General features: G+C 45.1%; 2 protein-coding genes across 6 annotated transcripts in view; both read left to right on the forward strand.

Annotated features, from left to right (window-relative positions):
• The window catches only part of LOC147021200 (uncharacterized), a 225160-nt gene extending 211351 nt beyond the window's left edge, over nt 1-13809 (forward strand). The window contains exon 4 of the mRNA XM_085893695.1: nt 10691-13809. Within this exon, the coding sequence (XP_085749821.1) occupies nt 10691-12066 (1376 nt within the window). The 3' untranslated portion in view covers nt 12067-13809. The remainder of the gene's footprint in view (nt 1-10690) is intronic.
• Nucleotides 1-22590, forward strand: part of LOC147021199 (uncharacterized) — a 476008-nt gene that overhangs the window by 211387 nt on the left and 242031 nt on the right. The window lies entirely within an intron of this gene.

Genomic DNA, 22590 nt, shown 5'->3' on the forward strand with positions numbered 1-22590 from the left:
GATAGATGCTCTCAAAAGGCACCGTCTGTGTGAGGATGTGTCCATGTGCTCAGTATTTAAGGCGATCCGGATCTTGTATATACAAGAGCCGAGTCAGAGAGATTAAGGTTTTTTCTTCACAACAAGAACAAGAAGAAGAAGAAGAACAACGCCAAGCTCTCTATGAGCAGCGTTCGCTACGCGAGACGTTGCGAAAAACATATGTGACTGCTACATTGTGTGACCGTGGAAATACTGCGGCCGCTTTATAATTGCTAGTACCCATACATTTTGTAGATCCTCCGGCCGCCAAGCCAAATGTGACATGCCTTACCTCGTGTTTTCACCTTAATTTGTGATGTTTGTTTTTTTAAATCATCTTGTGTTTTAATTAATAACAAAAAAAGCAATCCGATCACGTGGTGTGACAGACTGTCAGGCAAGGATTGAATTTCACAGCAAAACCAGTTGTAATTTGGTATATCCATGATTACGTCAGCCCGATGCGTTTGATGAAAGTGATTGTGGTTCTGCGGGCATCATGTTTGATGAGCTGCCCTGGGGGCAGCACTCTCGCAGAGTGTGCGAGAGATCAGAACCCAGGAGTCCTCATGGAGCTCGAGCCTGTGTGGACCTTTGGATGTGGTGATTGTACCAGTTTACATACAATACACCGCCACCGAAGGTCATTTACTCATCTTATTTTACCTTAAACATGGGGAATTTCAGTTTAAAGTGTCTTGAAAGTGGGTTTTCTTTGGGTCCACGAACGGATTAATTCACTCCATTAGTTCTTATTGGGAAAATATTTTTGGAATCCGAACTTTTTGCAATCCGAACAGCCTCCTGGAACGAATTAAATTGGGATTCTGGGGGCACCACTGTATAGGCAAACACTTATACTCCGATCTCTAGCGGCAGTGCACAGTGGACGCACGGTCGACGCAGACTACCAGGTAGGCCATACGTTGGTGCACGGCGGGCGTAGGGGAACCGTGCGTCGACCCTGTGTTGCCCGCAGGTCGTCGCACAGACCGCGGGGCCACCGTACGTTGAAATAGTGCGGCCGCCGTAATTTTTTGGGGTTTGGCAAAATTCATTTTTCATTGAGAAGAGCTTACGGCAGCCTCACGAATAACGCAAGCCCACCGTACGCCCTACGTAGGTCGAAGTGGAACACATCTACGTCATAGCTTGGCTTGTCGAACTGCTACGGCAAACATAGAAATGAAAAAAAAGTTATAACTCCGCGCTATAATTCCACGGCGCCGCTACGGCCTGTAAAATATAGGTAAACGGCGTAGGGCCTCCCTGAGGCCACCTCAGTTTCTCTGCGGCCGCCGCACGTTTCTGTCAATTCAGAGGGCGTACGGCCGCTGTATCCTCGCCATAGAGCAAATGTGACCAAGACCTTAGACCGGCTTCATGGGGCAGGGGTAAGTCCTCATGGGGCCCATGGAATGGATTAGTTGGAGGGATTTTAGTTGAGATTTAAGTTGGGAAAATGATTTTTCATGAAATTATTTGGAGACAAGAACAGACTGTGAGTGTGTAGAGGGGACGTAGCTTAGCTACGTAGGTTAAATGGAATGTGCTGTATTGTAAGGGACGACGAGGGAGCACGAGGTAGTTAGGGGAAGTAGTGAGCAGGATGGCAGAAATCAGCGATGTGTGTGTTGAAGAGTTGAGAGATTGAAATGTACTTGATGAGTGAGTGAGGCCAGTGGGTCTGAGTGAATGGAGTGATTGTGGAATGCATGGTGCGATGAGTGATTGGGGGGAGGAGTGATTCCCGCCAAAGGGACCCCTGGGTCAGTGTAGAGTGAGTTAACTGGGTTAGACAAATTGAAAAATGGGAGTTCTTTTGCTGTTGGTGGGAATGTCGGCTCGAAACCTGTTTGAAGGGGTGCAGGAGCCTGTTGACGGGCTGGGGGCGTGGCTGCGAAAGGTGAGTATAGCTGAGTGGGTACCCCGGGCACCGGGCTCGTCGGCCGCGGTAGGCCAAGGGCCCATGGGGGGCCGTGATATCGTAGTGGGCACGGGTGACCTGCTGATGCGGGGCCCAGGGCGCCATAGGCCGCGTGGGCACGGGTGACCCTCGGAAAGGGGCCCGGGGCGCCAGCCTGCCACGTGAGCATGGACGGGGAGTTGCCAGGGAGGGCGCTCCCCAGTTTAGGGAGCTGGTAGGCTTGGAGGCAGTGTAGTGCCCGGGGGTGCCATTGCTGGAGAATCGGCAGAGGGGAGTTCCTGCCAAGGGAGCCACACGTCCCAGCCATGAGACCGTGTGAGGGCACGGGAGGAAAATTGCTGGGCAAGGCCCAAAATTGTGAGTACACCAACACAGGCGACGGGAATCCTGGTTGTTAGAACCAATAGATTAAGCGAGAGGCTCTTGTTGAAAGCCCCGGGGTAGTTTAAAAGTTAAATGGATAGGATAGATTAGGAAGTGTACCCCTCTGCACCATCCATCCCTTCACTCTCATTGTGGGCCGATGGACCTACTTTGGGTAAAGATCGCTGAACTCCGAGGAGGCCATCCTGAGGCTTGAGTTGCTCCTCGACACAGGACGCGAGCTCTCCCTTATTCCCCTCCAGGAAGGGAACGTAGTGGTTGGGAGTAGGCTAGGAGACAGGATAGGTTAGCCGAACAAGGACGATGAAGGGGGTTAGGGGACGATTTATAGAGGGGAAGTAAAAATAAAAATAAAAACAAAAAATAAGTTTGGGGCTAAATTGGTTTTTTTCAAATTAAGGGGGTGGGTATGGACAGTGACAGGCAAAGGCGATAGGTTGGGAAGGAAACAGTAGGGTAGGTCCGAGCCGGCCTTCTGAGTGGCCAGCACGACCGCATTTCCTCCACCAACCTCCTCATTACAAGGCCTGTGCCGGCCGGATCGTCTGCTGGCTGTCACTGCAAGGCCTGTGCCGGCCACATCGTCTGCTGGCTGTTTGCTACGAGGCCTGTGCCGGCCAACGTCACCTGCTGGCTGTGTTTGCTGCAAGGCCTGTGCCGGCCAGTTCATCTGCCGGCTGTGTTTGCTACAGTGGCCTTATCATGCCATGCCTTGCCTGCCTGCCTTTGCCATCCATGCCTACTGCCCTCGTCATCTTTTGCCCCCGTTCTGTTTTGCATTCCCCCCCCCCTTTTGGTTCAATCCCATGTGCGCCAGGATCCTCGCGCAAATTTGCAGGGACTGCTTTGATGGCAGCTGCAACAAGGGACTGCACTAGCAGCCCGTGTGCCGTGTTTTGTTTCCATCCATCCATCCACCGTTCGTTGCATTGTGTTGTTTGAGTCAACACCGTCCGCTTGCCGCAGGGACTGCCCAGTGGACAGCCATACCAGGAGACTGCATTTGCGCAGCTCGTGCGCCGTTGTGTTCGCTGCGTCCATTTCCGAGGGGGAGGCCTTGGACTGCGAGTGAGCAGCCGGCCACATTCCCTGTCACCTGCATTTCATGAGCCAGAGACTGCGTGTGAGCAGCCTGGCTCCCTGCTAACTTTTCTCTTTGCAGAAGTCCATTGATCCTGTGCCATGGTTTAGTGAAAGATTTGTAAGGTTAAGTTGTTAAGTTGTTAAGTTGTGTATTGTAAATGTGTTTTGCGCCCCCGGCATGTATGTCTTCGCGCCGGCAATTTATTTAAGTCGTCTGTATGAGTGGGTTTGTTTCGTTAGTTACTCAGCCCGTAGGTTATTTATTTTGGGGACACGAATACACTGAATGTCGCACTCAGGGATCCGAAGGTAAAACGTACTCGGGGAGAACTTACACATGATGGCACATGAAAATTCGGCGACTCGGGACAAGTCTGTACAAAGGGGAGGGGGTAGTGTTACAGCTGAGGAAATTCGCAATACACCATAAAGGGTCCTGAGATCAGTTATGACGATAAGTATGTGTGTAGTTAGATTTCCCCACCGTTGTTTAGAGGGAATTTCCGTGTTCACCGGGCTGCGATCCTTTGAGATAGCCGTTTTTCTTTTCTCTGTCATTATTTTGGACCAATCATCCCCCAACAACCAAATGGCCACCACCAACAACGCCCCCGAACAACTACACCAAACCGCCACTACCTTCACCTCCACAACCCCACCCCGCAAACATCGCCTCACCCCCATTCTCAAACGATGCCCGCCAACAACCAAACCACCACAACAAACCTCCCACCACCTTTGCCTTTCTCCCTCCACAACCATCAACCACACCACCTGTCAACACCGAACGTCATGCTGTCCAAAGCCCGTTCGATGATTGTTACCAAACGTGTCGTGCCACAAGGGCACATGGATCCTTTCGGGAGAGGAAAAACGGATCAGGAGAGGTTCACGCCCCCTTTCCGTCCATCCAATGGCTGAGCGTCGGGCGGTGTGGCCCCGCCTCCAAACGCGATTTGATCCGCGTATTTGCATGTGCGCTCCACCTCTGGGCTATGGAAGAGCGAACGCGGCGCAGCTCGAGGTGGAGTTTGAGAAGTTGGCAGTGGAGGATATACGGGGACGGACGGTGGAAAGGAAGAAGCTCGAAGCAGGCAGTGCAGACGGGGCCCGATCGACGAACGGGGGACGGAGCTTGGAGTGGAGGTCGAGGGGCGAGTTGCAGAGTGGAGCAGGGACGCGGAGGAGGGCTCTGGGGCAAGAGTTCGCCGGATTCAGTGCGGTCCCGCGGCCCCGTTAGGGGGGACCCAGCGTCAGCCATTCCCCTCTCCCCATCCCGAGCAACAAGAACCTTCCCCATCCCGGGCATCAACAATTACCCCCATCCGCGCTGAGATAGCGCTGGTGGTAACCCCGTCCGTTCCCCACCCCAACCGTGTTGCCGACCGAGAAACACGTGCTTGCGCGGAGCACGCCGGAGGGAGCTCCCCGGCCATGCCAGGGGCATGGAGTCAGGCGCGTAATGCTGACATTGCGGCTTGCCCGTCATCGCGCCACGAGGGCGCGGGTAAGACCACTTCAGTCTCGTGGACCTGGCCGCTCATCCAGGTTCCACGCGCATTTGGTCCACGGACTTGTCTGCCTCCTTGCCTATGAGGGTGGCTTTTGTTTTCTTTGCTTTTTGTGTAAATGTATGTGTGGCGCCAGTCTTGTAAGTAAACCTGTAAAAGTGTGCTGAAAATAATTGCCTTTTTTATTTGATTGTAACTCTGCGTTGTGTTCTTGCTTTCACTGTATACGTGCCTGAATTATTGTCGTCTTCTTCTTCTTCTTCTTCTTCTTCTTCTTCTTCTTCTTCTTTCTTCTTTCTTCTTTCTTCTTCTTCCTTCTTCTTCTTCCTTCTTCTTCTTCCTTCTTCTTCTTCCTTCTTCTTCTTCCTTCTTCTTCTTCCTTCTTCTTCTTCCTTCTTCTTCCTTCTTCTTCCTTCTTCTTCTTCCTTCTTCTTCCTTCTTCTTCCTTCTTCTTCCTTCTTCTTCTTCTTCCTTCTTCTTCCTCCTTCTTCTTCTTCCTTCTTCTTCTTCCTCCTTCTTCTTCTTCCTTCTTCTTCTTCCTCCTTCCTCCTTCCTCCTTCTTCTTCTTTCTTCTTTCTTCTTTCTTCTTCCGGCTGCTCCCATTAGGGGTCGCCACAGCGGACATCCGTATGATCTGCATAGTGATTTGGCACATGTTTTACGCTGGATGCCCTTCCTGACACAACCCTGGTTGCCTCTTACGACACACAGGGATATGGTACACCCATTTTAACCGTGGTATAAACCGGCCCAGTCCACTGCTACTCATTTCACTGACCTCGGAAGGATGACAGGCTGAGTCAACCCCCTGGTGTATTAATTCAGTGGCCCAACGGGGCTTGAACTCAGGACCTTTTGGATCCCAAGCCGCTGCCCTAACCACTGCGCCAACACCAGGCTTCGTGCCTGAATTATTGTGTGTGTGTGTGTGTGTGTGTGTGTGTGTGTGTGTGTGTGTGTGTGTGTGTGTGTGTGTGTGTGTGTGTGTGTGAAATAAATGTACTTGTCGAACTGTTCCCCATTTCGTTGCGTCCTTTCCTTTGTTTGAAAGTTCCATCTTGCATCACGGAAGGAATTGGTAGAGGGGTGTAAGCACCCGGTAAATAATCACGTCCGTCGGGGCCGGCGATAACACCACTCGGTTATCACTGAAGCACGAAACGGACCTCTGAAGCGGTTCGTGTCATTGGCCAGCCAGCGGCGAGGTACGATCGCCCTGTTAACTGCCCTCGCAGGTACTGAGGAAGGTCGAGTTTGGTGAACAACCCTATCCTGCGCGGGTGGCCGATTGGCATGATTGTGGTGGGGTCGAAAGACCCATCCGTGACTAGCTCCTGGCGATAGTTCCAAGGAGGGTCACGACTGAATTGTCCATTCCGGTGGGCGACGCGGTCGCGATTCGAGTTACGTAGCCGATCGCACGACTGGCGGGCCGAAATTCGTAACTATATATATATATATATATATATATATATATATATATATATATATATATATATATATATATATATATATATATATATATATATATACATTTCTCGTAAACACCTTCATTCCTATCCTGTAATGTTGGCAACATTATGGAGCCTCGTTCTTACAGCGGAAGTGACGTCTCTTCCATACTACCTGTTGACCAGATATATATTTGCAGTGTTTTCAACTTCATGTCCTTCATTGTTTTCAGATGATGTATTGTTCCGAATCTGGAACTCATCGCACACAACATCCAGGTCCTAGAGATCAGTTCTATCGGAGAGTACGTGTTTCTCGTTCAGGTCCCATCCCTAGTCTAATGGGAATGAAGTGTTCATGCACTGCAAAGTTAACTCATAGTCAGGCTTTAAATCTTTTTTCTGACATCTTGAACAACAAAGATAACAACAACACGCCTTCGCCTCACTTCCTCAACCTGACGCCATAGCGCCCGCGGTTGGTGGAGTTCAAGGCAGAACCTCGCGGCGGCTCTCACTCAATCGGGATGATGCAAGCGAGGTTCCCATCCTTCGACCAATGGGACTCCTCCATTGTGTGAGGGGCGGTCCACGTGATGTCACCACGCATCGGACCAATCAACAGATTTGGCGCCCGTTTTGGCCAGTGACAGAGGCGACGAGCGATTTTGCCAAAACTGTCCAGTGGGGGAGGGGGTCGCGAAGAGGTGTCCCCCCCCCGCCCCCCGAACAAGAAGGGGATTTTTTTTGGGCGCGATCGGACTGAGCGAGAGAGTGCTGAGACCCGACAGTGCATGAGTGAGTTTGCAATCGGTCCAGCGCAGTTGTTGGGCCACAGTGTGTTGAGACCCGACTGTGCTCGAGTGAAGTTACGATCCACCTGGAGTTTAGTTGGAATCGAGTGGAGTTCGGTTCTGTCGAGCTCCAGCAGAGGTCCAGTCAAGGTCGCATTGCCTGGTCACCTGGTCGTCTCGTCTGGCCTGCCGGCGTTCTGTCTGATCCACCTTCGTGCCGGCTGGCATCCATCATCACATTGTGTTGCGGATTTGAGTCCCGCTGAACTGGATCATCGAAAACCGCATGAGGTGGGGAGGTGCGAGACAGGTTCTCCCCTTCGGCTCACCTTCCCTCCGAGCTGGTGGGCATCAATAAAGGCTGGCTGGGCCATTTTTGTGTGTGTGTGTGTGTGGGCCCGTCTGTTAAGTGCTTTTTTCACATTATTTGCCTTGCTTAAGGCCCGGTCACACCTTGACGTTTTAGCCAGCGATGGCAACGTATTAAAATGTATCTAAAACGCTGGCTTACGTTGAACTTTTGATGTTTTTTTTTAAAGATCCGGACGTATTCATAGCGACTTGGTCTTATGTATAACGCATTGGTAATGGACACAGAACGTTTCGTTGTGTTATAGATAACTTATACCAACGAATGCTGAACCTGTTGTCGGCCTACACAACCGATGCCCAACGATAGTCTAACTTAGGCATAGCGCGTTTCACGCATCGCCGACGATGTCGTGACGTAGCCTATTAAAAGGCTGACGCACAACGATTCGAATCATAACTGCCATAGAAATGGAAGTGTCAACATCGCGGTCACACCTTGGCGATCTTGCCAGCGTATGCCGACCTAAGAAAAATGTGTCTAAAACGTTGGGGCACGTCAAATACGGTATGAGTAAGTTTGGTATACGTGAGTACAACGCTAAAGTACGCTATCATACGTTGTAGTAAGTAGAGTACGTCAAGAAATTTTAAACATGTTCAAAATTTTATGACGTACTCGGCGTATGACACACGTTCCGCATGCGATGGGGATAAGTTTTACACACGATATGTGGACGCTTACATACGTCCACAAACGCTACTTATAAGCTACTCATAAGTCGAAACGCGTCGTGGTAATGTCTTTTTTCCGCGAAACTTATTTCTAACTTATGTTTGACGTGCTTTGAACCAATTCTTTACGTAGTCCCAACACACATCGACGTATGTAGACGTATTCCAATGACGTCTTCCGATCGACAAAAAAATAAATTAACGTGTTTCTAGCTTACAACTGCCATATAAAGACGTGTTCCCAGCGGTTTTGGGAATTGGTATATAAAAATGCTGCTCATAAAAGGGGAACCCAACAGTGTTTTCGAGTCCTTTTTGAGTCGATGTCCATGTCCGCAGTAACAGTATCAGTATTAGTATTAGTATTAGTAGTAGTTTGTTCATGTTGGCAGTAGTAGGTGAGTGTGAGGGGGAGGGTGTGGGTTATGATGGATCGTCCTTGCGTTTAACGATTTGACGATTTAAATGATAAACTCAATGATTTAAATGGCTGCATCTCCACTATTGAAAGTAGACGCTTGCGCTCAACAAATGGATTTCTTTTTTACACTCAACGACTTTTAAACGGTACCACTCAGCTATTTTCATTGTTTACAATGAACGATTTAAATTGCTGTCACTCGCCTTTGTTTTTTGACGCTGGCGCTCAGAAATTTTAATCGTTTCTATTGAACGTGCTAAATCGCTCAAACCCCACTATTGAAAGTAGACGCTTGTGCTCAACAATTAGATTTTTTTTACACTCAACGACTTTTAAACGGTACCACTCAACTATTTTCATTGTTTACAATGAACGATTTAAATTGCTGTCACTCGCCTTTGTTTTTTGATGCTGGGGTTTGGAAATTTGAAGCGTTTCTTCTGATCGTGTTAAAACGCTCAAACTCGACTATTTTAAATAGACGCTGCCGATGGACAATTGGAATCATAGCCAAGCTAGACATCGAAGTGTGAACATCCTCGTCATGCCGAAGAAAAGTTTGAAGAATGCTGCAAATAAGTGTCCTGGCCGTCGCCGTGGACGCTGGCGCAAGGACGATCCATTATACCGACGTCTTTCAGCCTATGAGTAACTTAAAAGTAACGTCTGTCGATGTGTGGCAACGATCGCGTAACGTGCCAACAACACCTTAATCATAGGTTAGAAATAAGTTTCGGGTACGCTAAACATTACCTCGGCGTGTCTCAACTTATGATTAACTTACAAGTAGCATGTGTTGACGTCTGTCAACGATCGCAGACTGTGCATACAACTTGTGGCCAGCGTAGCGGAACGTGTGAGTTATACGCCGGCATACGTCGTGAAATTTCAAGCATGAAAAAATTTGAGGACAACCGAAAAGTACAACGTTTAAAGCCAGCGTACAACGACATATGGCAGTGTTTTTCAGCGTGCTCTCAATGTTATCAAAACTTACCCATAACGTATTCAACGTGTGCCAGAGTTTTAGAAATAAATTTCAAAAATCGGCATACGTTGGCTAAAACGTCAAGGTGTGACCGGGCCTTTAGTCATGATAACTCTGCTCTTTGTGTGTGTGTCTCCCCTGCTCCCCAATTATAAATAAATCCCCCGTTAAATGTTTCAGCTCATCTCTTTGTTTCTTTCATTGGTTTAGCACGGTGCTTGTTGGGAAATTGGGAAGCATTTGGACCGACGTACCTCGGTAACCATCCGCTCGGGTTACGCACGGTTCGAGCACGCTATCGGCTCGTTCCGCTCGAGCTCCGCCGAGGGTGAATTTCCCCAGTAGGTTGGACGACGTGGGTATTGAGGTAAATTAAAATTGGCAAACGACCTATTGGCAATCTTCGGTCTGATGAGGGGACCCGTCAGCTCCGGAGTTATCCGGGGTGATTACCTATAAATTCAGGGTGTTAGGTGGAGCCTTCTCTACTGCTCAATCTTGGGGTCATGCTCACTGCCGAAACTCTGGCCTCACAACAGTATATCCTGTAAATGTGGAATCCAGACGACAACGGTTAATCTGTCTCAGCAACTTTAAGATATGCTTCTGTAAAGGAAGATTCAGTTGTTCATTTCACAAATGACAGTCCTTTCTGTTCTGCAAAAGGTGAGTAGAAAGTTACAAAATGAATATTCAATCTTTTGAATTGAGGGTTTGTAAAATTTTCAAAATTGTGAAATATTTTGTATTTTGAGTTTGACAGAAAAAAGGTGAAATAACTTCCTGTTCTTTGTTTTTGTAGAACAATTAAGGAGTCCAGTTGGACAGATAAGGTCCAGCAGCAGCTTGATGGTGAAGAAGATGTCTATTTTGAAGAAACAATCTCAAGAACAAGACTCACGGCCTTCAAACTACAAGTATACATCTGGTGAAAACAGCACAAAGATCAATATTGAATTAAGCAAACCTAAAAAGGTGATCGAAAGGCAAATGTGTAATATATGCAATGAACATTTTACTTCAACAAGAAACATCAAAATACACATGAGGACCCACAGAGGAGAATGCCCACACAAATGCTCTGTTTGTGATAAAGGTTTCTCTCAAAAAGGCGGTTTGAATCAGCACATGAGGATCCACACAGGAGAGCGACCTTACAAGTGCTCCATTTGTGATAAGGGTTTCTCTCAAAAATGCAGTTTGAATCAGCACATGAGGATCCACACAGGAGAGCGTCCTTATAAATGCTCCATTTGTGATAAAGGTTTCTCTCAAAAAGACTCTTGGAATAGGCATATGAGGATCCACACAGGAGAGCGTCCTTACAATTGCTCTATCTGTGATAAAGGTTTCTCTCGAAAAGTCCATTTGAAAATACATATGAGGATCCACACAGGAGAGCGACCTTACAAATGCTCCATTTGTGGTAAAGGTTTCTCTCAAAAATGCGATTTGAAAATACATACGAGGATCCACACAGGAGAGCGACCTTCCAAATGCTCCATATGTGATAAAGGTTTCTCTCAAAAACGCAATTTGAAAATACATATGAGGATCCACACAGGTGAGCGACCTTACAAATGCTCAGTATGTGACAAAGGTTTCTCTGACAATGGCAGTTTGAATCAGCATATGAGGATCCACACAGGAGAGCGACCTTCCAAATGCTCCATATGTGATAAAGGTTTCTCTCAAAAACGCGAATTGAAAATACATATGAGGATCCACACAGGCGAGCGACCTTACAAATGCTCAGTATGTGACAAATGTTTCTCTGACAATGGCAGTTTGAATAAGCATATGAGGATCCACACAGGAGAGCGACCTCACAAATGCTCCATATGTGATAAAGGTTTCTCTCAAAAAGGCGTTTTGAAAATACATATGAGGATCCACACAGGAGAGCGACCTTCCAAGTGCTCCATATGTGATAAAGGTTTCTCTCAACAAGGCCATTTGAAAATACATATGAGGATCCACACAGGAGAGCGACCTTACAAATGCTCCATTTGTGATAAAAGTTTCTCTCAAAAAGGCGATTTGAAAATACATATGAGGATCCACACAGGAGAGCGACCTTCCAAGTGCTCCATATGTGATAAAGGTTTCTCTCAAAAAGGCCATTTGAAAATACACATGAGGATCCACACAGGAGAGCGACCTTACAAATGCTCCATATGTGATAAAGGTTTCTATAAAAAAGGCGATTTGAAAATACATATGAGGATCCACACAGGAGAGCAACCTTACAAATGCTCCATATGTGACAAAGGTTTCTCTGACAATGGCAATTTCAATAAGCATATGAGGATCCATGCAGGAGAGCATCCAAAACTCCATGCAAAAGAAAGACAATACATGACTGAAAATCGAAGCATCGTTCAAATACCTCGGAAGAGAAGAAGGCCCCCAGCGACAACACAAGATATTGCAAAAAATTAATCAGCAAAGAGAAGTCTGCAAATTTCTCCAGAATTTGCATCATGGGTTCGAGGGTGATAAAAATGATTATAAAATATTGCCAATTAAACCGGCTTGGTAATTAAACTTGATTTAAAAGTAAATGTATTGTAATCCTTGAATGAAAAATGTACTCAAATATGGCATGATTATTTAAATTCTATGTGCTTGAACATGTATTTGTTATCATAATACAGTATATATTTGCATTTTAAATGACCTTAACTCTTTCTTTGTTGAAAGATGATCAATCTGCCCAGTGAAGGTGCCCAATACAGATAGACCTTTCAAGTTTAATCAATATTCAGTATAAGAGCATTACCTATTGTTTGATTTTATTTTGCTGATTAAGGGATTTTGAAAAATGGAATTATATTGGTTTCTGAAAGTCTGGGTGGAGGTATTATTCTAGCACCAATGGAATGCTGGTTTAAGGAAATATCCAGATGTGTTTTTCCTCTTTTGTCAGCTTCAAATTGTAAATCTTTCCCTGACCTTCTCAATCCAGATGACGGAGCCATATGTGATCCATCCAAGCACCAAGATGGGATGATGTCATTCTGTGCCGAGGTTGAATTCACCTCTCTGATCTCTGAATATCGCACAAAATTCCTATCAACCTTCAATTCATAAATATTCTTGAGTCCTTTAAAATTAAGCTGACCTCCAGATGGCTGCTGCCACAAAGCTGTGAATGATCTCTGTCTTGAACCCTGAACATGTCTTGGTGGTTTCAGCAACTGGGACAGAAGAACAGACTTCATCTCACTGAACACTATGTAAGAATGCAATATTCTGATGAACTTTAGAATCAGAGGAAGACTGTTGCTTATTGAAGTGCCTCTGAATTCTCCATTTCGATATGTTGTGCTTGTTTTTATTTGCATGTTTTATTGTTTTAATAAATGACTCAAATGTACAGGAGGAATTGAGAATTTCTTCGACAATTTAGCAAGCCAGAGGCAGGAGCATTAAGACCTGGAGGTGAGTGGTTGCAGAGTGGGCTGATGGAAGACACGGGTTTTTCAGATCAGATAAGGTGAGGGGCTTTAATCCCTGTGGGAAATTCATTTACATTAATTCAAGATGTGTTTGAATACAAGTTGACCAACATGATCAGTGTTTGGTCTGCAAGAACATTTATAAAATGTAAAATAAATGAATAAAACAAGATTCAAGGATGTAAAGTTGTGAAGCTTGAGATATTATTCAACCTTATCTGATCTTGAGCGCATATGAGACCAAGATGGGATGACAATTTTTCAGCATGGCATTTGCCAAAAGGTAATGAAAGTCTTTTATTATATTAAGGTGATGATGAGGGTGGTGTTGGTTGGTTTTATCTCCTTGGTTCTTGTAAATATGAATCTATGAGACTAAAAATTGACTGTTAAAACTGTGCAATTGTCGTCGAAAGTTCTGAGGGGTGCACATTCGTACAGGCATTGCGAGTGATGAATCACGAGCTTGGAGAGTCTTTTGGTGTTTCGTGAAGCAATACCTGGTGTGATGGGGTTGCAGAGGACAAAAAAACTTAGGTGAGATCTCAGAGAATTTGGAAAGAATATGAGAAGTTTTTGAATGACCGGAACTACAATGGTATTGTCATTGCTGTAAGATGAAAGGTAAAAGGCATTTGGATTTAAATGTGAATCCTCCATGTGAGACTATTAAAAGATATTTTCCTCTCCATTTGACATATGCCATGTGCATTGAACATAATTAGATGTGAAATGCCTGTCTCACATTTTAGCTAGAAAATGGGGGGCAATAAAAATTACATAATTGACCATTGTGTTTATTGTGCATGACAGATGAATGGAATGCATTTACCGATTAAAAGAGATTAAAAACATGTTAAAAGAGAATTGTGGAAATACTCTCAGAATGCCAGTCCTTGTCATGATCAATCAATTGTGAGGGGTGATTGTTTTGAGCTGTGTGATTGGAGACGTGAAACAAGAGAATGTTTGTGTGCTCAGCTGATGAAGCTGGTTAACAGATTAAATCGGGCTGAAAGGTAACTTATTTAAAATATAGTAGTACGGGCACATAGGTGCATGCAGTATGTGCAGCTTCGTTCCTTCGCTCTCGTAAATGACGACTGGATTGGGGCATTGTTTCAATTGGATCGGACCAACCGTATCATAAATGGCCATAACTTGGGAAACACTTGGGAAACATACTCAGGTCCCCAGCGTTAATTGTGACGTCGTATCAAACGAAGAAGAAGAAGAATTGTGACGCCCCCCTCTCTCCCCCCTAGTCTCGCCCCTCCTCTCTCTCCCCCCTCCTTTCTCGCCCCTCTCTCTCACCCCCACTCTCACCCCCACTCTCACCCCCCACCCCCTTTCGCTTCTCCTCTCTCCCCCTCTCTTGAATTGTGATGCCTTCTCCCTCTCCCTCCCCTCTCTCGCACCCCTCTCTCACTCCTCTGTAAATGTATTCACAAATGTCTACCAAGCACAACAATTAATTCAAACCTTGGGAAAAAAAACAGCTTTCAAACCCTTAGGAAACAGCTGTTTCCCTTGGGAAATTCAAACTTTGGGATTAATTAATAATTTGAACAATTAATTCAAACCTTGGGAAAAACAGCTTTCAAACCTTGGGAAACAGCCTAAACGGATGAAGAACGATATCAAACCTTGAAAAGGCACACACTCAGGTCCCCAGCGTCGATTGTGACGTCATACCGAACGAAGAGGAAGAAGAATTGTAACGTCAATTGTGCAAAAAAAACCCCCATTAATTGTGACGTCATTCGTGATGTCATAGCACCATGTCCTGTCTGGTTGACAGACGTTATTGGTCATTATTAGTTGACAGACAATATATAGGTCGTTATTGGTTGATAGACATTGGTCATTGTATCACGTTATTCTTCTTATTGTTATGACCCCATTGGCCCATATTTGTACATTTGAATTATTTAAACATTCATCAATTGCATTAACCAGGTGTCTGGATTCAAACCATTGGCCGGGTTGCTTCAAATTGTGTTTCCAAGCTTTTGCCCTCGTTTTACAATTTGCTTTACGATGTGTTAAAATGTAATATCAACAAGCCAGCCTGGCCTTGCCAGAGAGCAGCTTTTGCAGGCTGTTATGAATTCCAGTGGAGTGTCAACAAGTCTTGGAGAACTACAAAGGATTTGCTCCTGTTTATGAATATGTGCCGGCGCTTTCTCGCTGTCTGAAGCGTGAGAAAGGAGCTGTTTACTGCTAATTCTCCCCGAGGGCCGCAGGGAGGGGGAAAAAGCCCACTTGCATCTTTTATTTGTTTCTTTCTTTGCTTGCTTTTCTCCGCCTAGGAATAGGTTTTATATATGAAACTTTTGGAGTGTAACCTTTAGTGTGGTCCAGGTTCTGACTGTTGTGGTTGGTCCCTGTGCCACCTCCACTTGCAAGTGTGCTGTGCAACTTCAATAAACCGTATATTCGAGAATCCTCAGTTGACTCCCCTCAATTCTTGGCCAGGGTTGGTGAGGGTCTTCATCACACTTATTTCTGCCAATTATTTTGCTTTTATTATTGTTATTATTATTGTTATTAATATGCTGTTATCATTATTCTGAGATATATTTGGGAAAGAATGGCATGATTAGGTGGAACGACACGTCAGCTGCGATATAGACACCTTTCCAACACTGAAAAAAAGCAATAAAATGGCCGTAACCTGGGAACCGCTCGTCCGATTAATATCAAACCTTGAAAAGGCATATCCGTGGGTCCCCGGCAATATTCCTGGCAAGTTTCAATCAGATCGGACTGGTGGTTGTCGAGAAACGGCGGTCGCAGACATACACACGCACACACATGCACACGCACACGCACACGCACACGCACACACACATGCGCACACACACACACACACACACACACACACACACACACACACACACACACACACACACACACACACACACACACACACACACTACTGGAATTATAGATAGATAGCGTATTATACAAACAGAGCATTCCTGGGTTATAAAATGGAACATACATTGAGGTTTAATTTTAATCTCAGAGACAGCTTGGAGCTCCAATTGCCTGCATGTCAAACACTGGGTCAGGAATCCAACCCAGGGGAAACCCAACCCATAGCAGAATTTACCCTCCATTCGGGATTCCAACCGTGTGCAAGCTTTAAAGTTGTGAGGTTGTGTTGTGTTGTGTTGTGAGGGAGCTTTAAAGTCTTTGAGGATTTTTCTTTTAATCTGTGAAGAATGTCATTTGAAAAAAAAAAAAAATTAAACCACACATTGCATTTCATAAATTGCAAGTGAGCTTCGAGTTAAATGTCATGTGGTCACCATGGTAATGCAGAGATTGATGATGCTGTCACACTGATTTAAATGCCAATAAAATTGTTGAAATCTAATTTTAAATGTCTACATAATACCTACGCGACTGGTAGTTAAAATATCCGGATGTTCTTGTTTGACTGCCATGTTGCTTGGCAGGTGGGGCAAATGAGAGAAAAATCTTCCGTTGAGATGGATTGTAGAGTTATTGATGTCATTGTCAGGCAGGTAAATGTAGCCATATAGTGTGTATGGTGTTTTGGGATAGTCCTGCAGCTCTTCTGTGCAAAAGGTATGAAACTGTACTTTGAAAAAACGACATGAAAATTATTTATTACTTTATAATGGTCGAAGGCTCAGCAAATATGACGTCATATAGAGAAAACTGCACTGTATTGTGTATTGTATCGTGTCGATGACCAATGACAAATTAGTTCTGCAAATATGACGTCAGGTGATCGAAAATCGTCGATAAAATAAATCGGAAACGAACCTTCGGTGAATTAAGTGGAAGAAGATTAACCTCGTCTGCACCAAATAAGAAGGACCCTTCCCATTCATCCACCGATCTGTGTTGTGTTACCAATCAGGGCTGAATATGGTGTCGTAACAGGACGTTGGAAGTGGAAGGTATTTAAATGCTCGTTCTTGGAACTAAGAAATGATATCATTACCTTTGGTACATAATCAACAAATGGTTTGGTTCGATCAGCATTTGAATACTCGTTATAAAATCCTTTGATATTTTCCACTTTGAGCATGAAGCGAGATCCTAAATTGTTGAGATCACAGTGTTTAACATCAGAGTGTGTGCTGTCCCTCGGATGGACGTTAGGACGGACGTGAATGCATTGTCGTCCCGGTGTTTCACAAGCTGGGTGATTCGTCATTGTGGATAGCAGCTTCAAGGTTAATTTGGAATATTTAATATATTGGTTCACGAGCGCCAGCCAGAGTGACCACTATATTCGTTATGTCTGTGTGTCTGTCTGTTGGGTGGTCGCTAGACTACCGTGATGCTCAGGTTTTCCTTCTGTCTGTATGTCTGTCTGTTGGTTTGTATGTAATGGACAGCTCTGGAGGCCAGAGGAGTCAACCGATTTTGTTGAAACCTGACTGGTAGATTAATACCAGGATCTCGTTGTATGCTTTTGAGCACCATTGCTCTGGCTGCCACCGTTGCTAAGCAACGGGACTTTGAAATTTTTGGAAAAATCCGAAAAATATTTTTTAATACTTTTTTTTCGAAAATCAAAAATCGGCATCCACGTTTTATGCGCACTATAATCAACCTCTTTGTCAAAAAATTTCAGCCCGATTAACTGTATGATTAACTTTATACTGTATGTATAAAGATCAGTGATTAACTGTATGAGAGTATGCAATTATATAGCGACCACCCATGTCGCCTACCGGCTTGTCTGTTGGGTAGTCGATCTATCTACCCTTATTGTCAGGTTTTCCGTCGTTATGTCTATCTGTCTATCTGTTTGTCTGTCCAGGCCAGTACTCCGTTAATCGCAGGCCGATTTTGATGAAACTCTGGTGGTAGGTTCATACCATGACCTAGTTGTGCACGTTTGAGAACCGTTGCTATGGACTCCTCGGTTGCCTCGCAACGGGCCTATGAAATTTTCCAAAAAAAATAAAAATATCGAAATTCAAAAATCAAACTATGATCGTTTGTGGGCAACACATTCAGCCTCCTTGACAAAAAAAATTCAGCCCACTCCCATGAAAACTGTCAGAGAAGATAGACTTTGAATGAACCCTGGTCGAAAAAAAAAAAAAAAACGAAGTTCGTTATATCTCAGACGATGAATCAGACATACATGAAACTGGTATGGTAGGTTTATGGTATGTCCTAGTTATGTGTGAGAAAGAACCATTGCTGTGAATGCTTTTGTTGGCTAGTATGAGGTGAAAAACTTCTAAATTCAACTTGTTCGACTACCCATGTCCACCTACCGGCTTGTCTGTTGGGTAGTCGATCTATCTACCCTTATTGTCAGGTTTTCCGTCATTATGTCTGTCTGTCTGTGTGTTTGTCTGTTCAGGCCAGTACTCCGTTAATCGTAGGCCGATTTTGATGAAACTCTGGTGGTAGGTTCATACCATGACCGAGTTGTGCGCGTTTGAGAAACGTTGCTATGGACCCATCGGTTGCCTAGCAACGGGCCTTTGTAATTTTCAAAAAAAATCTCAAAAAAATAAAAATATCGAAATTCAAGAATCAAATTATGATCGTTTGTGGGCAACACATTCAGCCTCCTTGACAAAAAAATTCAGTGCGCTCCCATGAAACCTGTCGGAGGAGATAGACTTTGAATGAACCCTGATCGAAAAAATAAAACAAGCCGGGAGGCGACAAGGCTGCTCACTCTAGATGGAAAGCTTGCCGACGCGACCAGCCGATATTCATGTACATGCTAGCCACATTGTACACATTTCACCCAAATTTCATCAAAATCAGACTCTTTCTCTTGGAGATATTCGCAATTAACCGTTTCTGAAATGTTCGACATGTACTCGCCCAAAACCCATCTCGTTCGACAAATATTTTTTGTTAGGGCTGCAAATTGGCATGAAGGGAGCAAGATAGATTGCGCACAGAACTCTAAGCTTCGATTTTTCGATTTTTTTTTTGATTTTTTTTCGATTTTTTGACCACTTTAAAGTGCTGTTGCTAGGGCCTGGGGTCCCATATTCGAAAGCACACGATTGCCAGAAATGTTGGTCCTTCCTATCAAATTTCATTGGAATCGGTTGAGTGGTTTAGCCCCTCGGCTTGACCAAAGCTTTGCGGACAGACAGACAGATGGAAATGTCCAGAATAAGGGTGCTCCAGACGCAGGGATTCCCAACCTTTTTTTTTTTTACCAGCGTACCATTTCACATGTTTGTCGTTCCACCAAGTACCACTGCACCAAAATTCACCTAAAATAGTGTTTATTTGCGAGACAGATACGACAATACTAACAATTCACAACTATGACATTGAGCAATCTGATCTGAACAAAAGAATGATACAGTAAGTACCTATTTGATTGTGTAAAATTTCCATTCAATGAGATGGTTGAGCCTGCTACTTGCTCACAAGCAGGTCAACGTCAGGCTTTGTTTTGGATAAAGCGCACCGAACATCATGTTCAACATCCAGTAGGGATGTTTGTTTTGTTTTTAGAATAACGACTGACGAGAACCCAGCTTCACACAGCCATGAAGATGGGAATACTATGAGCAAATGAATAGCCAGGGCAGCTAGCTTAGGGTAAGACACCAACATTCCACACCAAAAGTCCGCAAGATTCATCTCGTCAAACTGATCTCTGGCTGTGGGGTCGTTCTGGAGATCAATCAAGCTTTCCTGCAGTCCTGTTCCAGGTGGCAAATCCAATGCATTCATGCGAAATGGGTTTCGAATCATTTTCAGATCCAGTTCCTTGAGATCCGGAAAATAGGAATGTAATTCCTCATCCAAATAACCGAGTTGATCTTTTACCAGTTGTATGAACTCCCTTGGGGGATTCTTTTCACGCTTCTGAAGAATATCGGCCGTGCAAGAAAACATGACCACCACTCCCGCTTCGACATTCGTCTTCCACAGACGGAGTTTTTCCTGAAATCCCTTGACCTTGTCTGTGAAGTCAATGATAGTCGCGCCAGTCCCCTGAAGAGACTTGTTCAGGGCGTTTAACTGAGGGAAAATGACCAAATAAGCCAGGTGCAATGCCCAGTCGGAGTCGTTCAAAGCAGCGATGAAATCGACAGTCTTTGGTTTTCCATCGTTTTTGAAGAATTCACGAAGCTCAGCTGGCAGTTGAAACATGCGCTCCGCCATATTTCCATGGGATAACCATCTCAACTCAGTGTGGAATAAGAGAACTTTATGGTCCGAGTCGAAATCCTCGCAAAGTTTCTTGAAAAGTCGCGAATTGAGAGCCTGGGATTTCACATAGTTCACAATTTTGATCATGGTTCAGAGAATGTCAGTCAATGGCTTGGGGAGCGCCTTGGCTGCGAGTGCGTGGTGGTGGATTACACAGTGCAGGCCGCGCACTTCAGGAGCAACTGCCTTCACAAGCGTTTGGAAACCTGATCTTCACCCCAACATAGCTGGAGCACCATCTGTCGTACAGCTTTTCAGATCAACCCATGACAGCCCAACTTGATCAAAGACGGAAGACACCTCTTCGAAAATGTCCTTTGCTGTCATTGTGGGTTTTAGCGGGTGGCAAAATAGTATTTCATCCTTGTACTTGGCTTTATGCATGTACCAAACGAACGCTAACAGTTGGGCACAATTTGCGACGTCAGTTGACTCACCAATTGCATAGAAAATCACTTCCAGTTCTGGGTTTGGAGCGACCAGAGGTCTCCTTTGGGGCTCTCTGCTGACGTTCTCAAAGTTAAGTTTCCGTTCGTTATTTGTCCCGTTTTAACTGTTTATTTTCTCACCTACATGTAACTGTGTGTTCCGAGTTCGGTTTTGTTTCAAAAATCATGCTATTTTGTGAGTTTTTTTGTCGATGTTCTTACTGGGTGCTTGAGGCCAAGGCCTTGGCCTAGGCTTGAGGCCTACCGGTTTCCCTCGGTGTTCGATGTTTTTTTTTATTTTTTATTTTTAAATATTTTTTTTTCTCCTCATTACCTTCAATTTCTGTCCTCCCCATTACCTTCAATTTCTATCCTCCCCACTTTCCTAACGTCCCCCATTCTCCCAACTAATCTCTATTTCTTATCTCAAATAAAAATAAAAATAAAACAACAACGACAACAATACGCGAACCTTCTCACGATTCTGCTTCTTCTTCTTCTTCTTCTTCTTCCTCTTATCTTCCTCTTATCTTCCTCCTCTTCTTCCTCGATTTTTTTCGACAACACTTCCATGACCTAATCTGTTGAAAACTCTCTCAAACATTAATAATAATAACAAAAACGATCTTATAATGCTTCATCTTCCTCTCGCACACATGTGGTACTCTTTAGTGTTTCATAATGCACTATTCTTCTGCTATTTTAACAGACTGCTCTCATTTCGACCTCTCCTTCATTCCTTGCCGAAAAAATCCAACTGTTACAGCGCTTCTTCTATCCATTCTCTGAATTCGCCTTTATTGCATCCATCAACAATTGTGTTAAATCGCATCTCTGACCTAAAACTTAAAAAAAAACCCAGTTTGCTATGAATGTTCGCTTTCCATCAACCATTCTTTTTTTCCAACTTCAGTGCCAACTCACCCCCCTCACCCCTCACTCTCACTCTCAAAGCAACCAACCCACTCTTGTCCTTCCAAGCCTCCCTCTCACCTCTCTCAAAAATTCCCCCCCCACCTTTCTCCCACCTTTCATCCCCTCACTCATCTTTCTCAAAATTGCCTCCCCCCCCCTCTCATCCACCAAGCTGCCTCCCTCCACTGCCCTCTCATCTCCATCTCTTCACTCCACCTCCTCAAATCCTCAACTACCTTCTTCCCCTCTCTTGTCCCCCCCTCTCCCCCAGCACCACAGAGCCTTTTCTCCTACTCATTCGGCCCCTCCCCTAGCTATTCTGCAATCCCCCACACTATTTCAACAACCCTCCTTACCTACCCCCTCATCCCTTGTCCTACCCTCCCCCTCCCCCCACCCCTACACCCAAAGCCTCCTCCCCTACCTCTTTATTAAAAGTGTGGACCTCAAATATCCAGGGCCTTCACTCAAACCTTTCAGATCTTTCCATACAGGCTGCCACTGACAAACCAGACATAATCTGTCTAACAGAAACTTTCCTCTCCCAAGAAGTGTCTGCCTCCCAAGTATCTCTCCCTGGTTACTCCCTCCTCCGGTATGACAGACCTGAGCCTCGTCCTGGTGGAGGTGTTGCTCTCTTCATCAAAGACTCTATTCCTCACTCTCCATGCACTGCTCTCACTCCCCCACACCCCCAGGAATACCTCTGGCTACGACTTCCCCTCCACTCCCACCTCATGTTTATATGTGTACTGTACCGTCCACCTAGCAGTAATGACTACATCTACACCTCAACATCCGAAAACATGGACCATCTTCTATCTTCTCATCCAAACTCTCTCTTCCTCTTATGTGGTGACTTCAATTGTCATCATGCCAGTTGGCGAGGTGTGCGTACCTCTCTCACCTGCCATGGCACCTCAGCAAAAGCTTTCTTCGACTCATTGGGACTGACTAAATCGGTC

This window comes from Eptatretus burgeri, chromosome 8 (assembly GCF_056783735.1).
Source record: "Eptatretus burgeri isolate ZD-2024b chromosome 8, Ebu_testis_v1, whole genome shotgun sequence".
In the NCBI taxonomy this organism is placed as follows: Eukaryota; Metazoa; Chordata; class Myxini; order Myxiniformes; family Myxinidae; genus Eptatretus; species Eptatretus burgeri.